The sequence below is a fragment of the Acipenser ruthenus genome, chromosome 6, assembly GCF_902713425.1.
Source record: "Acipenser ruthenus chromosome 6, fAciRut3.2 maternal haplotype, whole genome shotgun sequence".
Lineage (NCBI taxonomy): Eukaryota > Metazoa > Chordata > Actinopteri > Acipenseriformes > Acipenseridae > Acipenser > Acipenser ruthenus.
The window spans coordinates 63,012,150-63,032,429 of NC_081194.1; the positions used below are offsets into that span (position 1 = coordinate 63,012,150).

The window sequence follows — 20,280 nt, forward strand, 5'->3', positions numbered from 1 at the left end:
ACAAGTACATATTTTACATGGATAGAACTATAAAGTGTGTGTTTTAAAGGGTTGTGTCTCACATCTTTAATCTCTCCTATTTTTCAAAGGAGAAAACACCTGTTATTGTTACAATACTACAACCCAACAGTTGTGATTTAAGGTCTTATAAGCACTTGTTTCTCATTTGTAAAATTAACAGAATTTAAAACCAGGAGGTCACTAAATAGTGAATAAAACGAATTGTCCAATTAAACAAATGACAACAAATACATTCTAATTGATGTCAATCGCTTACTATCCAATCTACGACACCTCAAATTGAAACAAGTTAAATAACACTAAAAACCGAACCTTAACAGCCCACAAGTTCTGGCTACACATGTCTCTAACTTCAATCTGATACTTTGTGAATACAGGCTGTATACCTTTAACATAATAGGCACACACTATATAAAGTGATTCATTTATTGGATAGAAACATGGCATACAAATACAGCACATAGTAAAGAAAATCAGATTGGATGGTTTGGTAATTCTGTTTTTATTTAATATTATGCAGACTAATTAATATTTTAAATGCTGAAGTAAAAAACAACAACAACAAAAAAAACACACACAATTATTTTTACACCCCCCCCCCCCCATACTTTTTGTAAACATAGTGACTTGCACTTCCAAGTCCTCCTTTCTTTGCCACACCAAAAAATCCTACGTGCCCAATTAGTTTTTAAAATACTTTCTACAAAAGGTATTCACCTAAACATACGGACATTGTTAACTTGCAGAGACAGGGTTGGAAAATAATCACTCTTTTGAGTTGACATTTTTCCAGGCAGGCAACCTGAATTAGCATTATGTTATGCTGGCCTTATGTTTCGAAGCTCTAAACTCGAATTCACTACACAGTAGGCTTCTTTCAAACGGTGGGATAAAAATGTATCAGTAGTTTTTGTTTTCAGCCCAAAACATTTCCACTTCAACATGCACGTGTGCAGTTGTAACACCCAACATCTAGATTTGCAGAAGAGCAAGATAACACATTTTAAACGAGGTCTACGGGTTCTGATTTATTTTATTTTTTTTTAAACAAAACAAATACGTTGTTATGTTATTTCACGTAAGATATAAATTCAGGATTGTTTGTAAATTATTGGGGGGGGGGGGGGGGATCAATAATAACAAAGCGACGTATTGCACAACTGTATTGAGGGTAAAGAAAAAAGTACATTCAAACTAGCTAAAAAAAATAGTTATGTCCTCGTCGCCTTCCAGACCCAGGCAGCTGAACACAAATGTGTAACAGGAGGGTGCGAATAACAAACGGCGAAAAAGGGTTTCTTTTCCCTTCTACTCCCTGTATTCATCTATAAAAGCAACTTTATGAGATCATAAAAAACAACTTAACGACCCAGACAAGGTTCAAAGGAGGGGGAAAAAGAGCAGGCAGATTCTTTGCAATCGACTAAGATCAACTGTAGGTCTCTGAAAAGAAGGATGCTATATTTGTGTGCACCGAGCAATTAGAACTCTTGGGAAACAAAGTGTCTATAAACAGCTTCCAGTTAATATGGTTATGTTTTTAAATAATGTTCTCGGCATAACAAAAAACAACGTGGTGAAAACTTTTAAACTATAAAAAGGACTCCAACGGATTCGCTTTACCATTAAAAATGTCATTTAAAATGATTACTACAATTAGATACAGTAATGCAAAATTGTCAGTCTTTGAAATGCAAATAAAAAGGCAAACGATAACGCGTCTAACATTGTAATCACATCACATTACCTACAGGCAAAACGTTGTTTTTTTTGTTTGTTTTTTTGTTTTACTAAAATGCTGTAGCCCACTCATATACAAACATGTATTTCATACAGATAAACACAGTGTATCACACTTTAACATATATTGTTAATAGTTCAAAGAGCAAAAGAGACCAATCAACTTGTGTAAATGGATTTTGGCATATGTAGGCCAGTATCAACCAGTCTGATACTGCAAAAACTAATACCATTTGCATGTAATCAACTGAATTTAAATTATACTTATTCCACCCTCGTTTGAAATCGTTTACAGGAGCGGATCAAGTAACATTTAAATACAACAGTATTAAGATATATAATAATAAATAAATCAATTATAGTAGGCCCAAGTACTGAATTTCAAACGTACCCGTAGCATTAACCAACCATGTGTGATCAACATTGCGAGTATTATATTATTCCTTTCATTCCAAGCCTTCACATGTGTGAGAATCAAGTTTTCATTAAAATGGAAATCGAGACGGACCAGTGTATTTAAAAAAAAAAAAAAAAAAAAAACAAAAAAAACAAAAACCGCTTCTGGCCACACGCTTTGTCAAATGCAATGCTCTTAAGAGACAATGTGACTGATAACAAAAAAAAGTCGTTCTTAAAACAATTCAGAATTTCAGTAATTTTAAGGAACTTACTACATCTAGTTACATAGACTTCTGTCAGAAGAAATATCGGCCAAAATAGAAAGTGTCACTCAAGAAAAAAAAAAATAATAATAACTCAATCGTGAATGAACTGCAATCTTACTTGGTGTACGAAGACGTCTACTGGGATCTCGAGTGGGCTTCCCTCCCAACTGGTCATTGAAATAAATCCGAATCCCATCCGCACATTGAACCATTTACAATAGCCCGCTCCATAAACAACCTGGGATTCTTCCTCTTCTTCCAGCTCTGGCAATTGCGCTTGGTCTTCTCCGCCACCTTTACCCGCCCCTCCTGAATAAAAAAAAAAATACCAGCAAAACAAAACGTTGAGGATTACTAGTCTGGAACTTGCATTAACTACACCTACCTACCTACCTACCTACCTACCTACATACACACACACACACCCCACAAACACACGTTCACAGTGAAAGCAACGTTGTATCGATTGGGATCACTGTCAGCTCGTTGAAGCCGCTACCCAGGACCCTCCATGTTAAACAAACACTTCACATTCTGGTAAGCAACACTTGTACTTGTATAGTCCTGATTTAGGACCGATGCCATTTTCCAGAATTCAACTCAAAAACACTTATTTTCTTCTCAATGTGTCGCGACAAACAGAACATCGAGGAGGATTGCACAATTAGTCCCCCACCCTCTGCACATGCACATACCCAGTGCTATTTTCCAACGTGCATATAACGAAATAACATTCTATCAAACTTATAAAAGTAAAGGCAGGTGTAAAAAGCACCCACCGTTCTACTCCCATACTAAAACTGTGCTTAATCACATACATACAAACAACCCAAACAATAGCCCAGAAAGCTTTGCATTTGTGAATCAATGGGGCGGTACATAACATTTTGGAAATCTACAACAATGGGTTAGCTCAGTGCCCCCTATGCGATCTGGTAAAAGAAAGCAAATATATAAAATAATAATAATAACCTTCGGCCATGTTTCCCCACGGGCCCTCTGTTCCAAACTTCTGAGAAGAAAACTTTTTCTTTGAAATAAGGTGATTTTCAGCATCAATTTAACATCCCGATTTCCAGCGATCACAAATTTAGCTCGCATGGTCTAGCGTGCTTTCCCTCTTTTGATTTTTTTCTCTCCTTCTCTGTCTGTGCCCCCCGTGCTCACGTGACTGTCAATTACATGCTTTCTTGCTACTAATTTCACTTCGGATCCAGGAAAGGGGAGGGGAAGGAATGAGAGCTTCGAGACAGATAGCCAATCAGCACTTCATCTGACCGTCCCCGAAACAATCAATAGAAGAACACAAAAGAAGAAAAAAACATCTCGCATAATCGTACAGTTAATTTGGACACTTCGTGTGATTACCTTGGGTAGATTGGAAGTCATCTACCAGTGACGTGTTTTCAGCGGTCCACCTTGAACCATTGGTCAAAATGAATGTCATGGGGCCGTATTTCTTTTTAATAACAATTATGTCTATGTAGTTGTTTTTCATTATCTTATTTCATATATACATCTATTTTTAACGTCTTTGTTACATCTTGACATGCAAAATCGGCCAGATGTGAAGTTATTTATCCATATCCTCATATATCTTTGGTTTGAATGATTTTGAACCAAAAAAAAAGACGCACACAAAAAAAACTTTTAACAGCATAATCAACACGGTTTCAAGTATTCAATCGCCAGCTATTTCCGGGACAGCGGGTTTGATTAATTGCTTCCTATAAAGTGGTTCGTGGTTCTAAAAACAATTATATATCTTATATAGTCGTCTTTGTGATTCATTCTCATTCTCTCTCTCTCTCTCTCTCTCTCTCTCTCTATCTATCAATTACTGTTCTATATAGATACAGATAGATAGATAACTCTTCGTATTAATTGGTGCAAAAACTGCAGTTTATCCAACAAATTACAATATATGTGTAACCTACAACACATTAATAATACATTTATAGAGAATGTTGAACATATAGGGAAAATGCCTAAGAAAGAAGATTAATTAATTATGTGGCGCCAACTTCCCTGGCGGTGTGTAAAGGTCAGTTTTTATAGAAGGTGCTTGTTTACGACTTTTATTATGACTTTGTTTTGGCATTGCGGGCAGTGTGATTCTGACAGTTCTCTTATGAAGCAGAAGCTCTAAATCCTGAAATTCCTTTGCTGTCTTCAACCGTAAATTTCCGGTATTATTTCAACAAAGTCACATTTCGAGGTCATCTCCCCAACCTTGACTTAATACAATATTTAATGCATTCAAATGCACATTAGTTATTGCAAGTAAAGCCACGTTTACATTAGTTGTGTAATATTAATATAGATCATATATCTGTTTTTAATGTATTTTCTTTTTATTGGTACAACCAGGAAATATGTAATATAACCTTCATAGGCATTATTTTATCTAAGCATTTCATTTCATACCAAAAAGCGCCTTTATTATACAGTTAGCAAATGGTAACTTAAAAACAAATAAATAAATAAAAACAATGTATAAGGCTTTAAACTAAAAGAAAACCGTTTAATCGCTACTCACAATAATTTTCCATCAAGTATTGTAATTTGGTGCTCAGAAATACTCACCGTTGTATATTCGCAATTTAAAATACATTGTTTTATTTAATTGCATAACACTTTTATATGAACATCTTGTGTTTAATATGGCGTTTTAAAGCCTCAGTACCTTTCTAAATTAAGGCAAGGGTCAAAGGATTGGTCTCTGGTGTCAAATGTTATCGACCCATTCATTTCCTGTAAGGGGGCATCGACCATTCGCGTTATGTTGAAGGTTGAGATTAATTAACACCCCCAAAGCTATGCCAAAACCTATTCAAAAACAAAAAAAGTAATTTACAAGAACATTTGCCTATACCCACGAGAAGCTTAATAAATATTGCGTGTATTTGTGAATCTCGTTTTTTGTGTGTTTTTTCGTTATTTTAACACCAGCTATATCAAGTAAAAATTAAACAATAACAACAACAACAACAACAACAATACACAGTTACAGATTTTAGGCTACATCTTAACAAGGCTTACATGAAAGCATTGTCATGTTAGAAAACATACACATATATAAAAGTAATGTTTGCGTATACGAGACACAAAAACATGTTTCAACATGTACAGAATGAAAATGTATCTACGTATAATAGTCAATAAACATGTACTCCGTGTTTACGTGACATATCGACTTGATAAATAAAGTAAAATTGAGATACCCCGCGTTTTCGGGAGCTCACTTCATAGGCTTAAACCGTCAGAGTCTTTGTATTTCCCACGTCTTTCTGAAAAAATGCACAAACGCGTTTCTTGAAATAAGATGCTTGGACCACCCCCACCCCAGCCCTGAAACACGATATTTAAACCTCTCAAATGTACCTCATTACAAGTGGCCTCTCATTTACTAACCCAGCAGTTGCTTTTATTCTTTCACAGATCAGATGCCTCAAGTATCACGACTAAAAAAATCACATTACTGAATATTTAAAGACCATTAATACCAATCGTTTTTTTATATAATAAAATGTATTGATAGTCTATGCCATAACCTTCTTCTCAAGACATTCTCTTAACTTTTATCAGATCGCAATAGGTAAATAAGAATGAGAAAACGCTAAATGTACCTAATTCTAAGAGTGAAGAATGTTTGCATTAACTTTAGCAAATGTTCCTAAAACGTATTTCTGTAAATATTAGCTGCACGTTTTAATTATGCAAAATGACACAGGCTGCACTATATTACCAATCTGCTACTGAGCATTTGACCTATTTATGAATGTACTTTGTAAACACTGTATTAGATAACAATCCACACAAACCAAATGTTAAATAATTAAACAATCGTAACACAACACATCTTACTTACTGTATTGTGGTAACACTTATTTGCCTAGGTGTTTTACTACCGCTGTGAATGAGAAAACGTATCAAAGTGTAATAAAAAATACAGTTCTGTGCATTCAAATGCAAATGTGAACCTGAAAAACAACTGAATGCAAACATAACAAACCATGCAGAGCCAGTATGAAGGGTACACTTCAGTTAATTTATCCACTGACACACACACACAGATCATGAATTGTTGAGCAGGAATCCATTGCCTCCCTCCCTCCTCCCCTCGTTTCCTCCATATTAGACAATTCTGCCAATGTTTTCAAACTTTCTGTTTAAACGTTATTGTGTAAGAGTGGAGGTGACATATTACCCTAATGACAAGCTTTAGAACAATTGTGAGGCAACAGATGTGAGGATTTTTTTTCATATAATCATATTACTTGTTTTTATTTTGTTTGTATTAGTTTACTTAATTTTTTTAATTGCCATTCGTAATCGTTTTTTTTTCATAAGATGAATAACCTGTTTACAGTAAAACGTGGTTCTGTCAGTTATCAGATAGCCGTTTATTTTTTTAAAATTTTGTATTATTATCAAAATAACATAGTTTACGACAGACTTTTTAAAACCACCAGAAACCACTGACGTTTTTCTTTACCGATTCTGCTATATGGGCAGCAGTGTGGAGTAGTGGTTAGGGCTCTGGACTCTTGACCGGAGGGTCATGGGTTCAATCCCCGGTGGGAGACACTGCTGCTGTACCCTTGAGCAAGGTACTTTACCTAGATTGCTCCAGTAAAAATCCCAACTGTATAAATGGGTAATTGTATGTAAAAAAAAAAAAAAAAAAAAAAATAATAATGTGATATCTGTATAATGTGATATCTTGTAACAATGTGATATCTTGTAACAATTGTAAGTTGCCCTGGATAAGGGTGTCTGCTAAGAATTAAATAATAATTAAATAATAATATGTGTTGCAAATATTTGAATTGGGGAAAAAAATACAAAAATAAATCATAAGGAAATGTATTGTTTTTTTTTTTGTTTGCTATATTTCTGCTGACAATAAAATAGACCTCTTCCAAATAACTGATCCCTTTTACGTAATACCATTTAACAAATAATTGGCTCTCCAGTATTCCTTCTACAATTTCAGTTCTGTTTGTTGTCCTGTGCTTTGTCATATTATTAGCCTATCCTTCATACCTTCAGGGCCACTGTATATGTATATATAATGAGGTATCATTGCTTTTACATCCGCCCTTTTAATTTTGTGTTAACAAGCCTTGTTTCTGAAAGGTGCTTGTGGATATCACATCTATAGTTTTAATGTTACAATACAAAAAGATGAGCATTTCTAGGGTCACATAGAATTTATAGGAGACCAACATGGGTGCTTCCACAGGACAAACAGCTGTGAATTTTGGTTCATAGTTGTCTTGTGCTGGGTGGACAAATAGGCATACTTATTAATTTATTTATTTTTTGCTGGAACAACAGACACTTGTACATTTGTAAAGTCTTTACACCAATTTACACTTTTTTATGGAATGGAAAAAAACGGTTATAATTACAATAATGTTAAAGTAAGTTAACCTTGTGAGTTATTTGATACCTGTGTTGAACCTGTTTTGATTTTACTTTTACAAAAGCTATGTAACTTGCACTTCGGAACAAAGACCTAGCACATTACATCTAGCTACCTGTGCTATGAAAAGATATAACAGACATTCCCCTTAATAATGTATGTACTGCAGTTTAGCAACATGAGTGTAAAACGTGCAAAATGTTTGTAAGACGGAACTGGCCATCCGGTTTGAAAGTGTGCGTGTGTCTCCTTACACGTGTGACATCCTCTGTCTCATACAGGGCAATGTCCTCGTGACAAAGTGACCCACTGTTTTCTTTACAATTTGTATTTAAAGCCACTACTGCATAGAGGATACAGGTCGGGTTTTAGGACAGCAGCATAACCTTTGCAGCTATAAGAAGTAAATTGGCAGGCAGACAATCACTTCGACATAAATTAGCATCTGATAATGCCTGGACAACAGAAACATTTAACAGGTAATTTATAGATATAGCATATCACTCGCAGTTAATAATATTGACCTTCCCTTATGTGGTCTGATGTACCAGTATTATTGTTAAAAAGAGGGATCTGAAACTACAGTTTGATTGTAGTTTTATTGTTATTTAATTATGTATACTGTTATAAAACTGGGCTATTTGGAAATGTAAACAGCTTTTATTGTATATGCATTATTGCACTAGATAAGAAAATTGGATTTGCCATTCACTGAAGAAAAAAAAAAAAAAAGTTTCGTGACATCACTGGAGGAACCCCCTTGTTTGGGCGGTGACGTCAGACGTCGCCTTGCACTTTGTTTGAGCTCCAGCGCAAAGAAAGTGCTGCTGGGAACGGAGCCAAATGTGTTCTAGTGACGCATGCAACAAACAATCAAGCAGCAAAGGTATGTGATATAACTTAAAAATATAGAACAGATAGTAGGCCAATGTCTGTGAAAGTGTAAAGTAGTAAGTCATCGTCTTCAGTAGGCTATTTACAGACAACAATGATGAAAAGACAAACCGACTCCCGTAGTTTTTGGAATGGTTGTGAAGACTTAACATGTTTTTTTTTTGTTTAATGCAGCCTCATAGCATACACACTAAACGACAAAAAAGTACTCAATCGCAAAATAATATAAAGCTAACAGATCAAAAGTTGCAATATGATCAAATCAAAAACAGATCAAAAGTTGCAATATTATCGTTTCGCTTGAGATGCAAAAAGTTGAACAATTACTTTTTTTTTTTTTTAGAAAGGATTTAATCAATGTAAGGTTAAGTAAACGCTTAACTGAAAGCTTGAAAGAATATTTATCTTTTTTGTGTGACGTCGCCGTTTCAATTATTATACACTTGCATCTACTTTTAGAAAAAAAAAAGCTCTAAACTCAATGTTGTGGCAGAATTTGTTTTAACGGTTAGTTACAACCCCCCAGTATTATAATTGTATGTAAAGTGTTTAAATCGCAGCCAATAAATAAATAAATTACTGACCTGACTCTGAAGAGGCCCTTATAGGTGTGCTCATTTTCCGTGGCACCTGTAAATGGAGAGGTGGAGAGTGAGACAAATGAACATTCTACTAACATCGCACCCATGTAACTTGTCTGGTTCATTAAATCGCTGATACACCCATGACTGCCATCCACAGCTCTTTAAGACTTATTTTTGTTAATATTTGGCTTACCTTAGTGATTATAACAATTGAGTACCGGTAATCAGAAACCGTCAGTTTGGTGAGGCAGGCAGAGCCTTTGCAAATCGAGTGGCGACCTTGCTTGTGTTTCCCCTTTTTTTTTTTTTTTTTTTTTTTTAATTATCGTTCTCAGATGTATTGTCAATCGCTAGACAGTCTCGCGGATTTTAAGTCACACTGCGAAGTATTCTTTCCATCGATTAATATTTAATTGTAATACTGTAACTTGAGAATAATTGCGTGCTAAAGCTAGTCCCCGGGTTTATGCTCCATTCGGGATATAGCTTTTTGTTTTTAACCTTTTGGATTTGGGTTGCACAATTATTCTAATGCTTTTTCTCTGAACAAGGGAGCGAGCATCTGCCAGCATCTATACTGTTCTTGAAAGAGGCTATTCATAAAGCTTTAACTCGTGACTTTAGCTTTTAAAGCACACTTGTCTAGCCTGTCAAAGAAACCCGTCTATTTCATATACGTCAAACTTTATTTAAAAAAAAAAAAAAAATCATAACGATGATGCTTGAATGTATTTTTACAATAAGAACAGGTTTGTTTAAGAACAACACTGTGCATTTTAGAATACAAAATGAAAGATCATAAAAAATATAGGTAGTTTTGAAAGGTGAATGTCAACAACTCATTAAACGTTTTATGTTTCCTGTATTGTTTGCTATAAAATTAAAAGATTATAAACTAAGGTTTATAAATCCCCTGGTATTTCTAGGATTTTTAATCCTAATTGCGTACATTTTCTATAGTTCCGGAGTGATAAAATAATTTTATTTTAATTCCAGCACCTCTGTTCTTAGTGGCATAAAAGGTAAAAAGTTATCTTAGTCCAATTGTTTGTTTTGTTTTTAGTGGGTAAATCATTTGCAAATATCTTTACCTTAATTTAAGATCTGTAAGTTAACTACTGCGAAGATCTCTTAATTTCATTTTGGGATCTCTAAAAATGAAATAGATATCTCAAATTGATTTCCACCAAACTGTCATTTAGAGATATTTCCAAATAACTTCCTGTTCATTTATGAGATATTGCTAAATAATTAAGATATCTCAAAATGACTTCCTTTTCATTTAGATATCTGTAAATCGTTAAGTTATCTCAATCATTTAGAGACATCTCAAATTACAAGATATCTCTAAATTAGTTCCTGTGAAAATGTTTTTAATGGACTTCCTGTCCATTTAGAGAGATCTCTAAATGAACAGGAAATCATTTTGAGATATCCAAAATTGAATTTCAGATACCTTAAAATTATTTAAAAGATATCTGGAAATGCATTTTAGATATATTATTTAAAGCTCTATTTGAATATATCCGAAAATCATATTCAGATATATCTAAATGCATTTTAGATATCTCAAAATAATTTAGAGATATCTTTATATATCTGAAGATATCTCCAAATGTTGAGTTATCTGGAAATGATTTAGATATCTTCAGATATTTAGAGATATCTCTAAATGACAATTTGGCTTGCTGAGGTTGATTGGGATATATATATATATATATATATATATATATAATATAAATAAATTACACCCGTAACATTCTTTACATTTTAATGTATTGTTTATTATATTTGGAAACTATGCATTTAAACAGGAATAAAATATCTATTTTTTATTAGATAGTTCATCTGGTATGTTGAGATAACAAGGTGAATATAAATCCTGTGCTTCAATACAATTAGGCTTCAGTCAGGGCAGACAGTAGTATTGTGGCTATGTCTGGGATCTCAGGTTTCCTATTGGCTATTTTAAGGCTAAAGTTAGACTCCTTTGTGAATAGCTTGGTCACCTGAGCATCTTTTCTTTCAAATTCAGTCCCACACATTTTTCAGTTATATACTGTATGCTAGATAAACGGCCCAGCCAAGTGGGCACAAAAGACACTCTTCTAAACTTAATGTGAATAGACGTTTTGGTTTCAGCCAGAACAGCATCTGGTGGCAGGAAACCACAATTTCTCCATCTACCAGCATGAATCTTGCCAGGTTTGCTGTTATAGGTTAAAGCGAGGCGGCAAACCTGAGATCAGGCCAGATAAGAAATGAGATAACATGTACCCTCTGCACTCTCTAACCTATGTGTAAACCAAACTATTACCTACGCCCTGCAAGACACCATCTGTTAGCAATCTAACATCAAACTCTTAATCCACTTTACATTGCTAATGTGCTTGCTATGGGTTTTACATGTTTATATTTTTGTTTGTTTTACAATTTGTTTCCTTTTATTCCTAGATCACACAAAGTGAAATATCACTACAGCTCCTCTGCTGTGCTGTGGTGTGGATCTGTGTTTTCTGGCTTATAAATAGCTACATAATTTATAAAGAATGATAAAATATGCAAACACGGAGCCAGATACTTGGATTTTCAAATGGCTTTGAATTTTCCAGAGGCACGAAGACATGAAACTAATAGCAGGTATCATGCACAAAAAATATTATTATAATAAAACCACATGAGGTGAAAGGATCTTCACCTGAATGTTAATTTCAGGAACATGCATAATATAGTAATGTTTGACCACCATATTATTCTTTTCTGCCTACTGGTGTCTTAACACAAAGACAGATTGTTTGTGTCGTTTACATAGTGTATTCTTTATTACTCCCTTTTCTTAGGAAGCAAAAAAAAGTAAAATATCACAACTAAAAACATACTTTGCTACCTGACACATTTATTATTTACAGTGCATTATTTATTTATTTACTATACTAAGTTTTTCATTCACAAATTAAGAGTACAACATAGCTAAAGGTGATCTGAATGTAGTTGTACAAAAATAACAAATTATATCTTTTTACCATTGCTTGCTTTTAATTCCATAAATATAAAAGCTCAACTATTTTTTAGCTAGATTTGCAAGGTGAATCAAAAAGCAATACAACCCCAATATCGATTAGTATTAATATCACACAAGTATTATGTCCACATTGGTTTATGGGGGGGTAGTTAAACCTAAGATATACTAACTGTATTTCAGCAAAACTATATCTTAAAATATGTTGTATCTACAGAATAAATTATGCTGAAAGCAGATTTTTTTTTTTTTAAGTACTGTTCATCTTTGGACTTTTGGCTAGCCTGGGAATTTCCCCTCACATACTGTAAGATTAGGTTATGATTTGTCTGTATTCAAAACCTATTTTAAATGTATCCTGTTTTTATTCTATATAAAAGCTGTATTGATTGAATCCAGAACATGTCTATATTGTTTATTCACTATTAAAATACTACTTTTTCTTTGAGTAAAATAAGATTTTTTTTATGTTTTGAACAGACAACCCCTGTATCTACAGCTAAAATAGTTATTGGCAAATAAATGATTGTATTATGATCAATACATTATTTATCACAAAACATGCAAGTAGTCCACTTTCATTTTGAGGATTTTCAAATGCAATGGTATAAAATGTATTATATAAATTGTTCATCATTCTGTGCAGTTAGGTTTTGACAAGATTATCAATATATTTAAATTAGCAAACCATTGTTTCCAGATTTAATAAATAAATAAAATCCAACACTTTTTCTAATTAGTTGACCCTGTGGGTTTTCTACTTGCAGCTATGGCCAAAAGTTTTGCATCGCCCGCAATAGAATTAACTAATTTTGCTTCAAAAGACGAATTAAACCTGCTGAATAATGTTATGTTAACATATTACATACCACTTTGTAGTTTTCCATATACTTAATGAAAAACTGACCAATTAAAAATGTGACATTTGAAAATCTAACATGAAATGCTGTACCACTATTATTGTTTATGGTAGACTTTTGCGATATCATTTTGCAGTTTGATTACATTATGTCAAATAAGACCAAAACTATGTTCATATAGTTTATTATAATTTTTATTATTATTATTATTGGCCATACTGTACTTTTATAGCACCTAGTGCAATTGCAATGCCAAAGTGTCAATGTAAATCTGTTTTAAATATAATACATATTTTTTCTTCCTTTGGATTATTACAAATAAAACAATTACTGTAAATGTTTTTTTTTTTTTTTTTTAAAAACAAATATACATGAAAATATAACACTTGTTTCTGGAAATTGATTATTTTTTTTTTAATGGAAAGAAATATATATATATATATTTATTCAAATAAAGGTCTCTACATAATCATTCTTTCTTTTTGTTGTAACTGAATCCCAATGGAAGGATCTACTTTATAGTTTACATAAACATGCTTCTCAGACTTTAAAAGGAAGAGTTACTCACCAAAAGGCAAACTTGGATTGTCAATTATTCATAGATTTTCCACAGTTATTTAGTGAGTTATTTGAGCTTGTCTTTCTTTTTAGAAGCCTTATTGATTGTCAAAATATATCCACTCAAATTACAATAGTTAGACTTTGGATATTATGTATTTTACATGAAGTGTTCATGTTCTAGTAATTTCTGGGATCATTGAAGAATCAATTGATTATTTTTCAAGAAGCATATATTTAACATTATAAATTCGGATTCAAAAGGGATTATGAATGCATGAATCCTTCATTATAAATATATTGATTTACAATCATAATTAATAATTTAGCATTTTTTTATTTTTATTTTTTTTTCCTCCGGGTCTATAAAAATTGAATAAATACATGATTTTTTTTTTTTTTTTTTTTTTTTTTTTGGTGTGTGTGCTTGCATGGTGTCATTTGTCTTTCTGCGAAACTAAACAAATTACTTTCCAAAAATGAAACCATAAGTAAATGTGTTTAAAATAATCATTTTTTTTTTATTATTATTATTATTTTGGAATATGTTGTTCCATGTAGTGATGAATCCATATTTCACTTCCTTGGATAACAATTTTGATCCAAACACTAACTTGTATTGATGAATTAACAAATGTGTCTCACTGATCCCTGTTTTCAATTTCCTTCCTCTTAATTTATATTTTCTTTGCAGTGTTTGTACTTGCTGTTAAGACATTAACCACTGTTTTGGTAACAGTATTCCAACAAGATTTTCATTTACAGAATCTACAGTTGCTGTTAAAGCTGATTTACAGACAAAAAACAGAGGGCCTTATTTTAATGTTCTAAACAGTGGCAGTATTTAGATCCACTGCTTTTTAAACTGAATGCATCCACCTGCCTTGCCAGGGTATTGTTTATTTTGGATAATGTGTTGTCTGCTTGAGTGCATGTGGAACAAATGACTCCTAGTGAATCAGAAATAATAAAAAAAAAAACATGAAGAGATTTGTAAAGGATATTCTTCCTTGTACTATATTGTAAAATTGCCTTTTTCTGATAAAAAAAATGTCTAACATATTTTAAATATTTGCTATTATCAGTAATAACATAATCCAGTAGCAACTGGAATAGTGTTTTATAGTGTTTCTGCCTGTACTACCTCCATACTTACTAATAAATAGACTGCAGTGAGGCTGGTTTTGCTGATACAACGGTCTTCATTTCCTTCTAAGAGGAGAGAATGGTTTTATGTGATAAGCCTCCAGCTGAGTCATTGATGGGAACACATTTGGCCAGAAGGAAGAAACAAAGTGGCTATGCTTCTAGATTTAAATGTAAAGATCAGCACACATCCAAAGACAGGTTCTCATGAGTGTTCTAATATATGGTATGTTATGTTTGTACTGTGAAAACATTTAGGATAATCTATACAATTAAATCACTGAAAAAAATATAAAGCCAAAGACCTGTTTACAATGAAACTGTCATTACAATCAGCGTTGTAACCACAGCTGACATTCTACCGAGGTCAAACTCAGGTTTCAAGCTATAGCTGGCAGTATTTATATGACTGCTTGGTATTTACTATTCAACCTCCAAATCTATGTTACACGGCAAACCAACAGAGAAAATTAAGGAGTCTTTTGTACTTTACCAGAATTTTTACATGAGCATCAGCATTGATGATGCAAAAAAAAAAAATCAGAGGACATGACCTTGTGTCCTCATAGCTAGATAGGCTATGATTACAATTCAATATGTATTTTACTTTTGACTTGTATAATGTATCTCTGTAGATTTACAATCCGTCATGCAATAACAATACAGGTAATACCTACGTATTCGACAGAGAAAGGGCATTGTTTATTTAGCATATTTTGGAGGAGAAAATATGCATTTGGATCTCATATTTCTAATGTAGAAACACATATAGTGCCTCAGTATAAACTATACCCATAGGAACAAAGATGAAGACATCAATCAGTTTTCAGCTGTAAACCTTCTCATCAATCCACTCTTGTGAAGACCAACCAGCATTACTGGCCTCCCTCTGCTGTATAATTAAGCCTTTGTTCAGCTTGGGGAAAGCTGGTAACTGATTGCTTGAAATAAGCTGCACGACCTTTCCCCTGGTGTGTCACCTCATCTTTAATTTGATGATCCTGCATATCCATGTATTCTAGTTTTAGAGACAGGATGTCAATAATATTCTCTCTTTAGATTTCAGCAGCAAAAGCATCAACACTGGTAAAATACGTGCAAGGATCACTTGAAGCTGTATCTTGCTGTGGTGCACACACATGCATGGTGTACACATTGGGAAAACATTAAGGATTTATTTTATTTTTTTAAAAAAGAAGAAACTACAGTATGAACTGCAGTACTGGAACCCAGGAGTAAACCCCCCAAAACAAACGATATTTCACCTTGCTAGTTCCTATTCCAGTATTCACCTTATAAGCATTTTTAGGACCATTGCCCCTGGTTGGGATTGAATTATAATCAATGTGTGCTTTAAATAGGCAGCTGTCTGGGTATCATCAATTTTCACCGAATCACTGACCAACGTTTTTGGAGATGCAGTCCGCGAACACAAATTCCACTTAGTATTTAAATTACTAGTTTGATAATTAATATTTTCCTCTATAGTTTTCTTTTGAATGTACATATTAGGTCAACCATTGTAATATTTATGCAAGTGAAACTATGGCAACATCACATAGCGTTTTTAAGTAGATGTCAATATCTGGTTCAGCGTTCTAGCACATAATGGTTTATTGATCCAGTAAAAACTGCAAGTGTAGCTCCGAAGGATCACAGCACACAGTTTGACTTTTCTTTATGGTTGACTATATCAGCAGTAAGCATCAGATGCAACTGGCTCTACAGTTAAGACACATTAATATATAAATAGCTTACTATATAGCAGTTCTGATGCTGAAATCTCTGCAGAACTTCAATACAGATATTTATAGTAGTGATCAATATGGATGTCTTGATTCAGCACTCCGGTCAGCGACATCATACAGTGCCATTATGTCATTGGAGGGGCTTCACATATCACCTTAGGTGTACAGCCTTGTTTGAGCCATTCGACTGTGCATCTGTGAATCTTCCCACTAGAGTATACTGTATAATTTTGGCAATCATATTCAGTTAAATTCACTACAAAACATACTTATTTGAAAGTAACATAAATGTTTCCCTAACTGAGAGCATACAAAAGGCTTGGGGCTTTGATGTAGATAACACAGGCCAAATGATATATTATGCTATGTTGTTACATTTTTTCTATATACAGAAAATGTAACTACTGTACTCTAAAATTATATACACACACACACACTGTTAAATGAATGTTTGATGCGATATAAAACACACATCTAGATTTTGTTTGTGTATACGACATTTTAAACATGTTTTTTTTATTATTATTTATTTATTTGGAAATATAATACTGGTATGTTCAAGCAGTTCTACATGTTTTGTGTAAATCTGACTTTACTTTGACCTTGTCTTGCTAAAGGCAAAGTATCTTTTATTTAAAAAATCTTTAGACCGAAAATACACAATGTATGGCTTATGGAACAATACACTGACGCAATAAAATCGCATTAACTATTAAGAAAACCACTCGTTGCCTTTTGTAAATGCTTACGTGCAGTAGTCAACTGTAACATCACATTGTGCATATTACAATTGCAGTACACATATCACATTACGTTATAAAAATAGATGGCGGTTTCTAATTATTACATTAAAAAAGTAAAACACTTCATTTATAACCTTCGTAACGGAAATATGTCATAAGATACCATTTGGGATAATAAATGCAGTACATATTTTGTATAGCTTTATGTAATAAGGAAATGGTCTACTATAACAGGATATTTTTTCTCTTTTAGACAAACCTGTAATTTAAACCAAGTCAAAATCCAACAGCACAGTGATCCAATTTAACAACATCAAAATAGATTGTTTTATTATTATTATTATTATTATTATTATTATTATTATTATTATTATTATTTATTAATAACTTACAATTTAGGTGCTCGCGGTTTCTTAAGATTAATAGTATTCCTAATTAATTTAATTTTTAGCAATACAACCATTCATACTGCGTTTTACCGTCATTTCAAGTTTAATTGGGCAATAAATAGATAGATACGTACATTATTTTAAAACTATTAATGACAAGCCACTTGCATGACATAAAATAACCAAAAGGACTGTTCTGTATATGCCGATATGCATGTTGTATACACAACACTGGCAATAGTTAACTGTAACTTCTATATTATACTATTAGATGGAAAATATTTGTCACAATATTTCTCTACAGGAATGATCAAAATGGCGGTCTTACTGTCATGAACCTAGAATATAGAAATACACGTTTTAGATTAAATGTAGTTTGAATAGGCCTACTTCAAAACAAAAGTCACAAAATATTACAATTATTAAAACCTAGCATACTGGCTATTAAAAGTGAAAGGGTGCTTTATTGAACACCCTATAGTCAGCAATACACAGAACCAAGTTCAAGGGGATGGCATGTTATTGTACAAAATGACAAGCTGTGTCGGTTCTTTACCTAGTTTCGCATACAGTACAGCCTCTGTTGCTCCTTAAGTCATTAAAATGTTACGCATAACACAAAATACAATTCGTCGTTTTGTATCAATGCCGCCCCCTCGCGCCTGAGTACCGCACATCCCGCAGCCTGAACCGAGCTGAAATACAGCCTACACAAAATACGTCCCACAAACAGTTAAATGTTCTTATGCAACAGCCCTATTTCAGTCACTTCCAGACCATGGTAAGCTAGTGTGCCCAGAGCCATTGTGTCATTCTCGTGTCTTATTACTAGTAAAGGAAACAGCTAATTTCAAACTCGTTTGTATTTTGTTTATGATAATTAATCTACTGAATGTCTGCAAATGAGTTTGCCATTCTAAATTTTAAACCCCTCAAATGTGAACCCGGAAGAACACTACATTAGACTTGCTAACATCTTCATGGCAACGCAATGAAAACTCCCATTCAAGCATTGTGTATGTTCTCCAGCACAGCAGCTATAGGGGTTTTTTTTTTTGTTTTTTTTTTTTTTTTGGTTTTCGGTAGCCCGTCATTGTAAAGCAGTTACATTCATGTATAAAGAAAGGCGTATGCAGTAGCTTACCTATTGTTCGCCATTGCTGTAGCGACTAATTGTTTCAGAAAAACTGGTGTTTTCACTTCCTGATTTGCGGGACTTGTAGCTGTAGTTGCAATATGTAGCAGCGGGTAAACTGAATTGATGGCTATCGTTGACAGAAACGAGGAGTTACCGCTCGAACCTAACGTCACATGCTCACCTGCTCTCAGCACTTCAGCACCGACTGTTGGATGCTAGGCGGTGAAGCGCCAGATTAAAACTGCTTTAGAATTTTAGAATTGAGACAACTTTTTTTTTTTTTTTTAACTATATGATAATAATTTAGACGTTTTATTTATCATGTAATAATAAAACATAAATTATATATATATATATATATATATACATACATACATACAAAATGATATCGCAAAAGTCTACCGGAAGCCATAATAGTAATATTTCATGTTGGAATGTCACATTTTTCAATTTGGATCAGTTTTTCGTTAAGTATATGGAAAACTACATAGTGATAATCAATTCAGTATGTACACTATTTAGCAGGTTTCATTCGACTTCACGAAGCAACACCCCTTATCTTTAAAATGAAGCGGATTTATTATTTAACTAGGCTTTGGGTTTATATTGTATATGATATTTTCTTAAATAGAACTAACAATGTAAAAACCTAACAAAATTACACAATTTTAATTACAATGTAACTATAAAAAGACAAAACAACCTGATACTGTATATTTCATAAATAAGATACGATTTAAATGCACTTGGCATCACCCTAAATTAGCTATTCCAAAAATATTTTTAAAAAGGGGTTTGGAGATTTTTAGTACTCCTGTGGATATTAGAAAAAATGTTAAAGATTTAAATCAAACAAATGATGCTTTTGAAATTGGTGTAACTTAAGTTTTTGACAACAAGCAATTGTGGTGTCACTGCCATCTGGTGTCAGTACTGGGTACTGACAGTTTAAGATTTTCAGAAACAAGCACAGTAGGTTATGCTTATAATTTTGAAGTTAAACTTATTTTTCATGTTTCAAAATATATCAATATAAATTATTTCGAACATATACATTTCTGAGATCAGTGAAAAGCAATATTATTAGACAGTCACTATTTCACAGACATCCATTGACAAACAACATATGTGGATCTTAAAGAAACCATATCACAAATGCACCTTTATTGTTCAATACAACCATTGCTAATTCTAACTGTGCATGTTTAATGGAAGCATGGTACCTAATTTTTACTAACAGTTAAATGTTGCATAATCTAAAATATCCCCCAAATGGATTTGTGTGTTTGGTTCTCTATTAGTAATCAAATGACAACCTACCACTGGATTATTAAAAAAAATTGG

At 33.1% G+C, this 20,280-nt stretch overlaps 1 protein-coding gene across 5 annotated transcripts in view; it reads right to left on the minus strand.

The window, feature by feature from the left end:
- Positions 1–18,959, minus strand: part of LOC117411613 (protein lin-28 homolog B-like) — a 58,484-nt gene extending 39,525 nt beyond the window's left edge. Inside the window, exons 1-3 of one of the 5 annotated variants that reach the window (XM_059025652.1) lie at positions 18,943–18,959; positions 9,336–9,381; positions 2,545–2,735 (exon numbers count right to left, since the gene is read on the minus strand). In XM_059025652.1, coding sequence (XP_058881635.1) covers positions 2,545–2,735; positions 9,336–9,369 — 225 coding nt within the window. In that variant the 5' untranslated portion in view covers positions 9,370–9,381; positions 18,943–18,959. Of the gene's footprint in view, positions 1–2,544; positions 2,736–3,205; positions 3,268–3,398; positions 3,699–3,794; positions 3,965–9,335; positions 9,382–9,528; positions 9,628–18,942 lie in introns of those variants that run through there. The other 4 variants (XM_059025653.1, XM_059025651.1, XM_034019283.2 and 1 more) reach the window with 4 other exon arrangements.
- Positions 18,960–20,280: the final 1,321 nt, after the last annotated feature.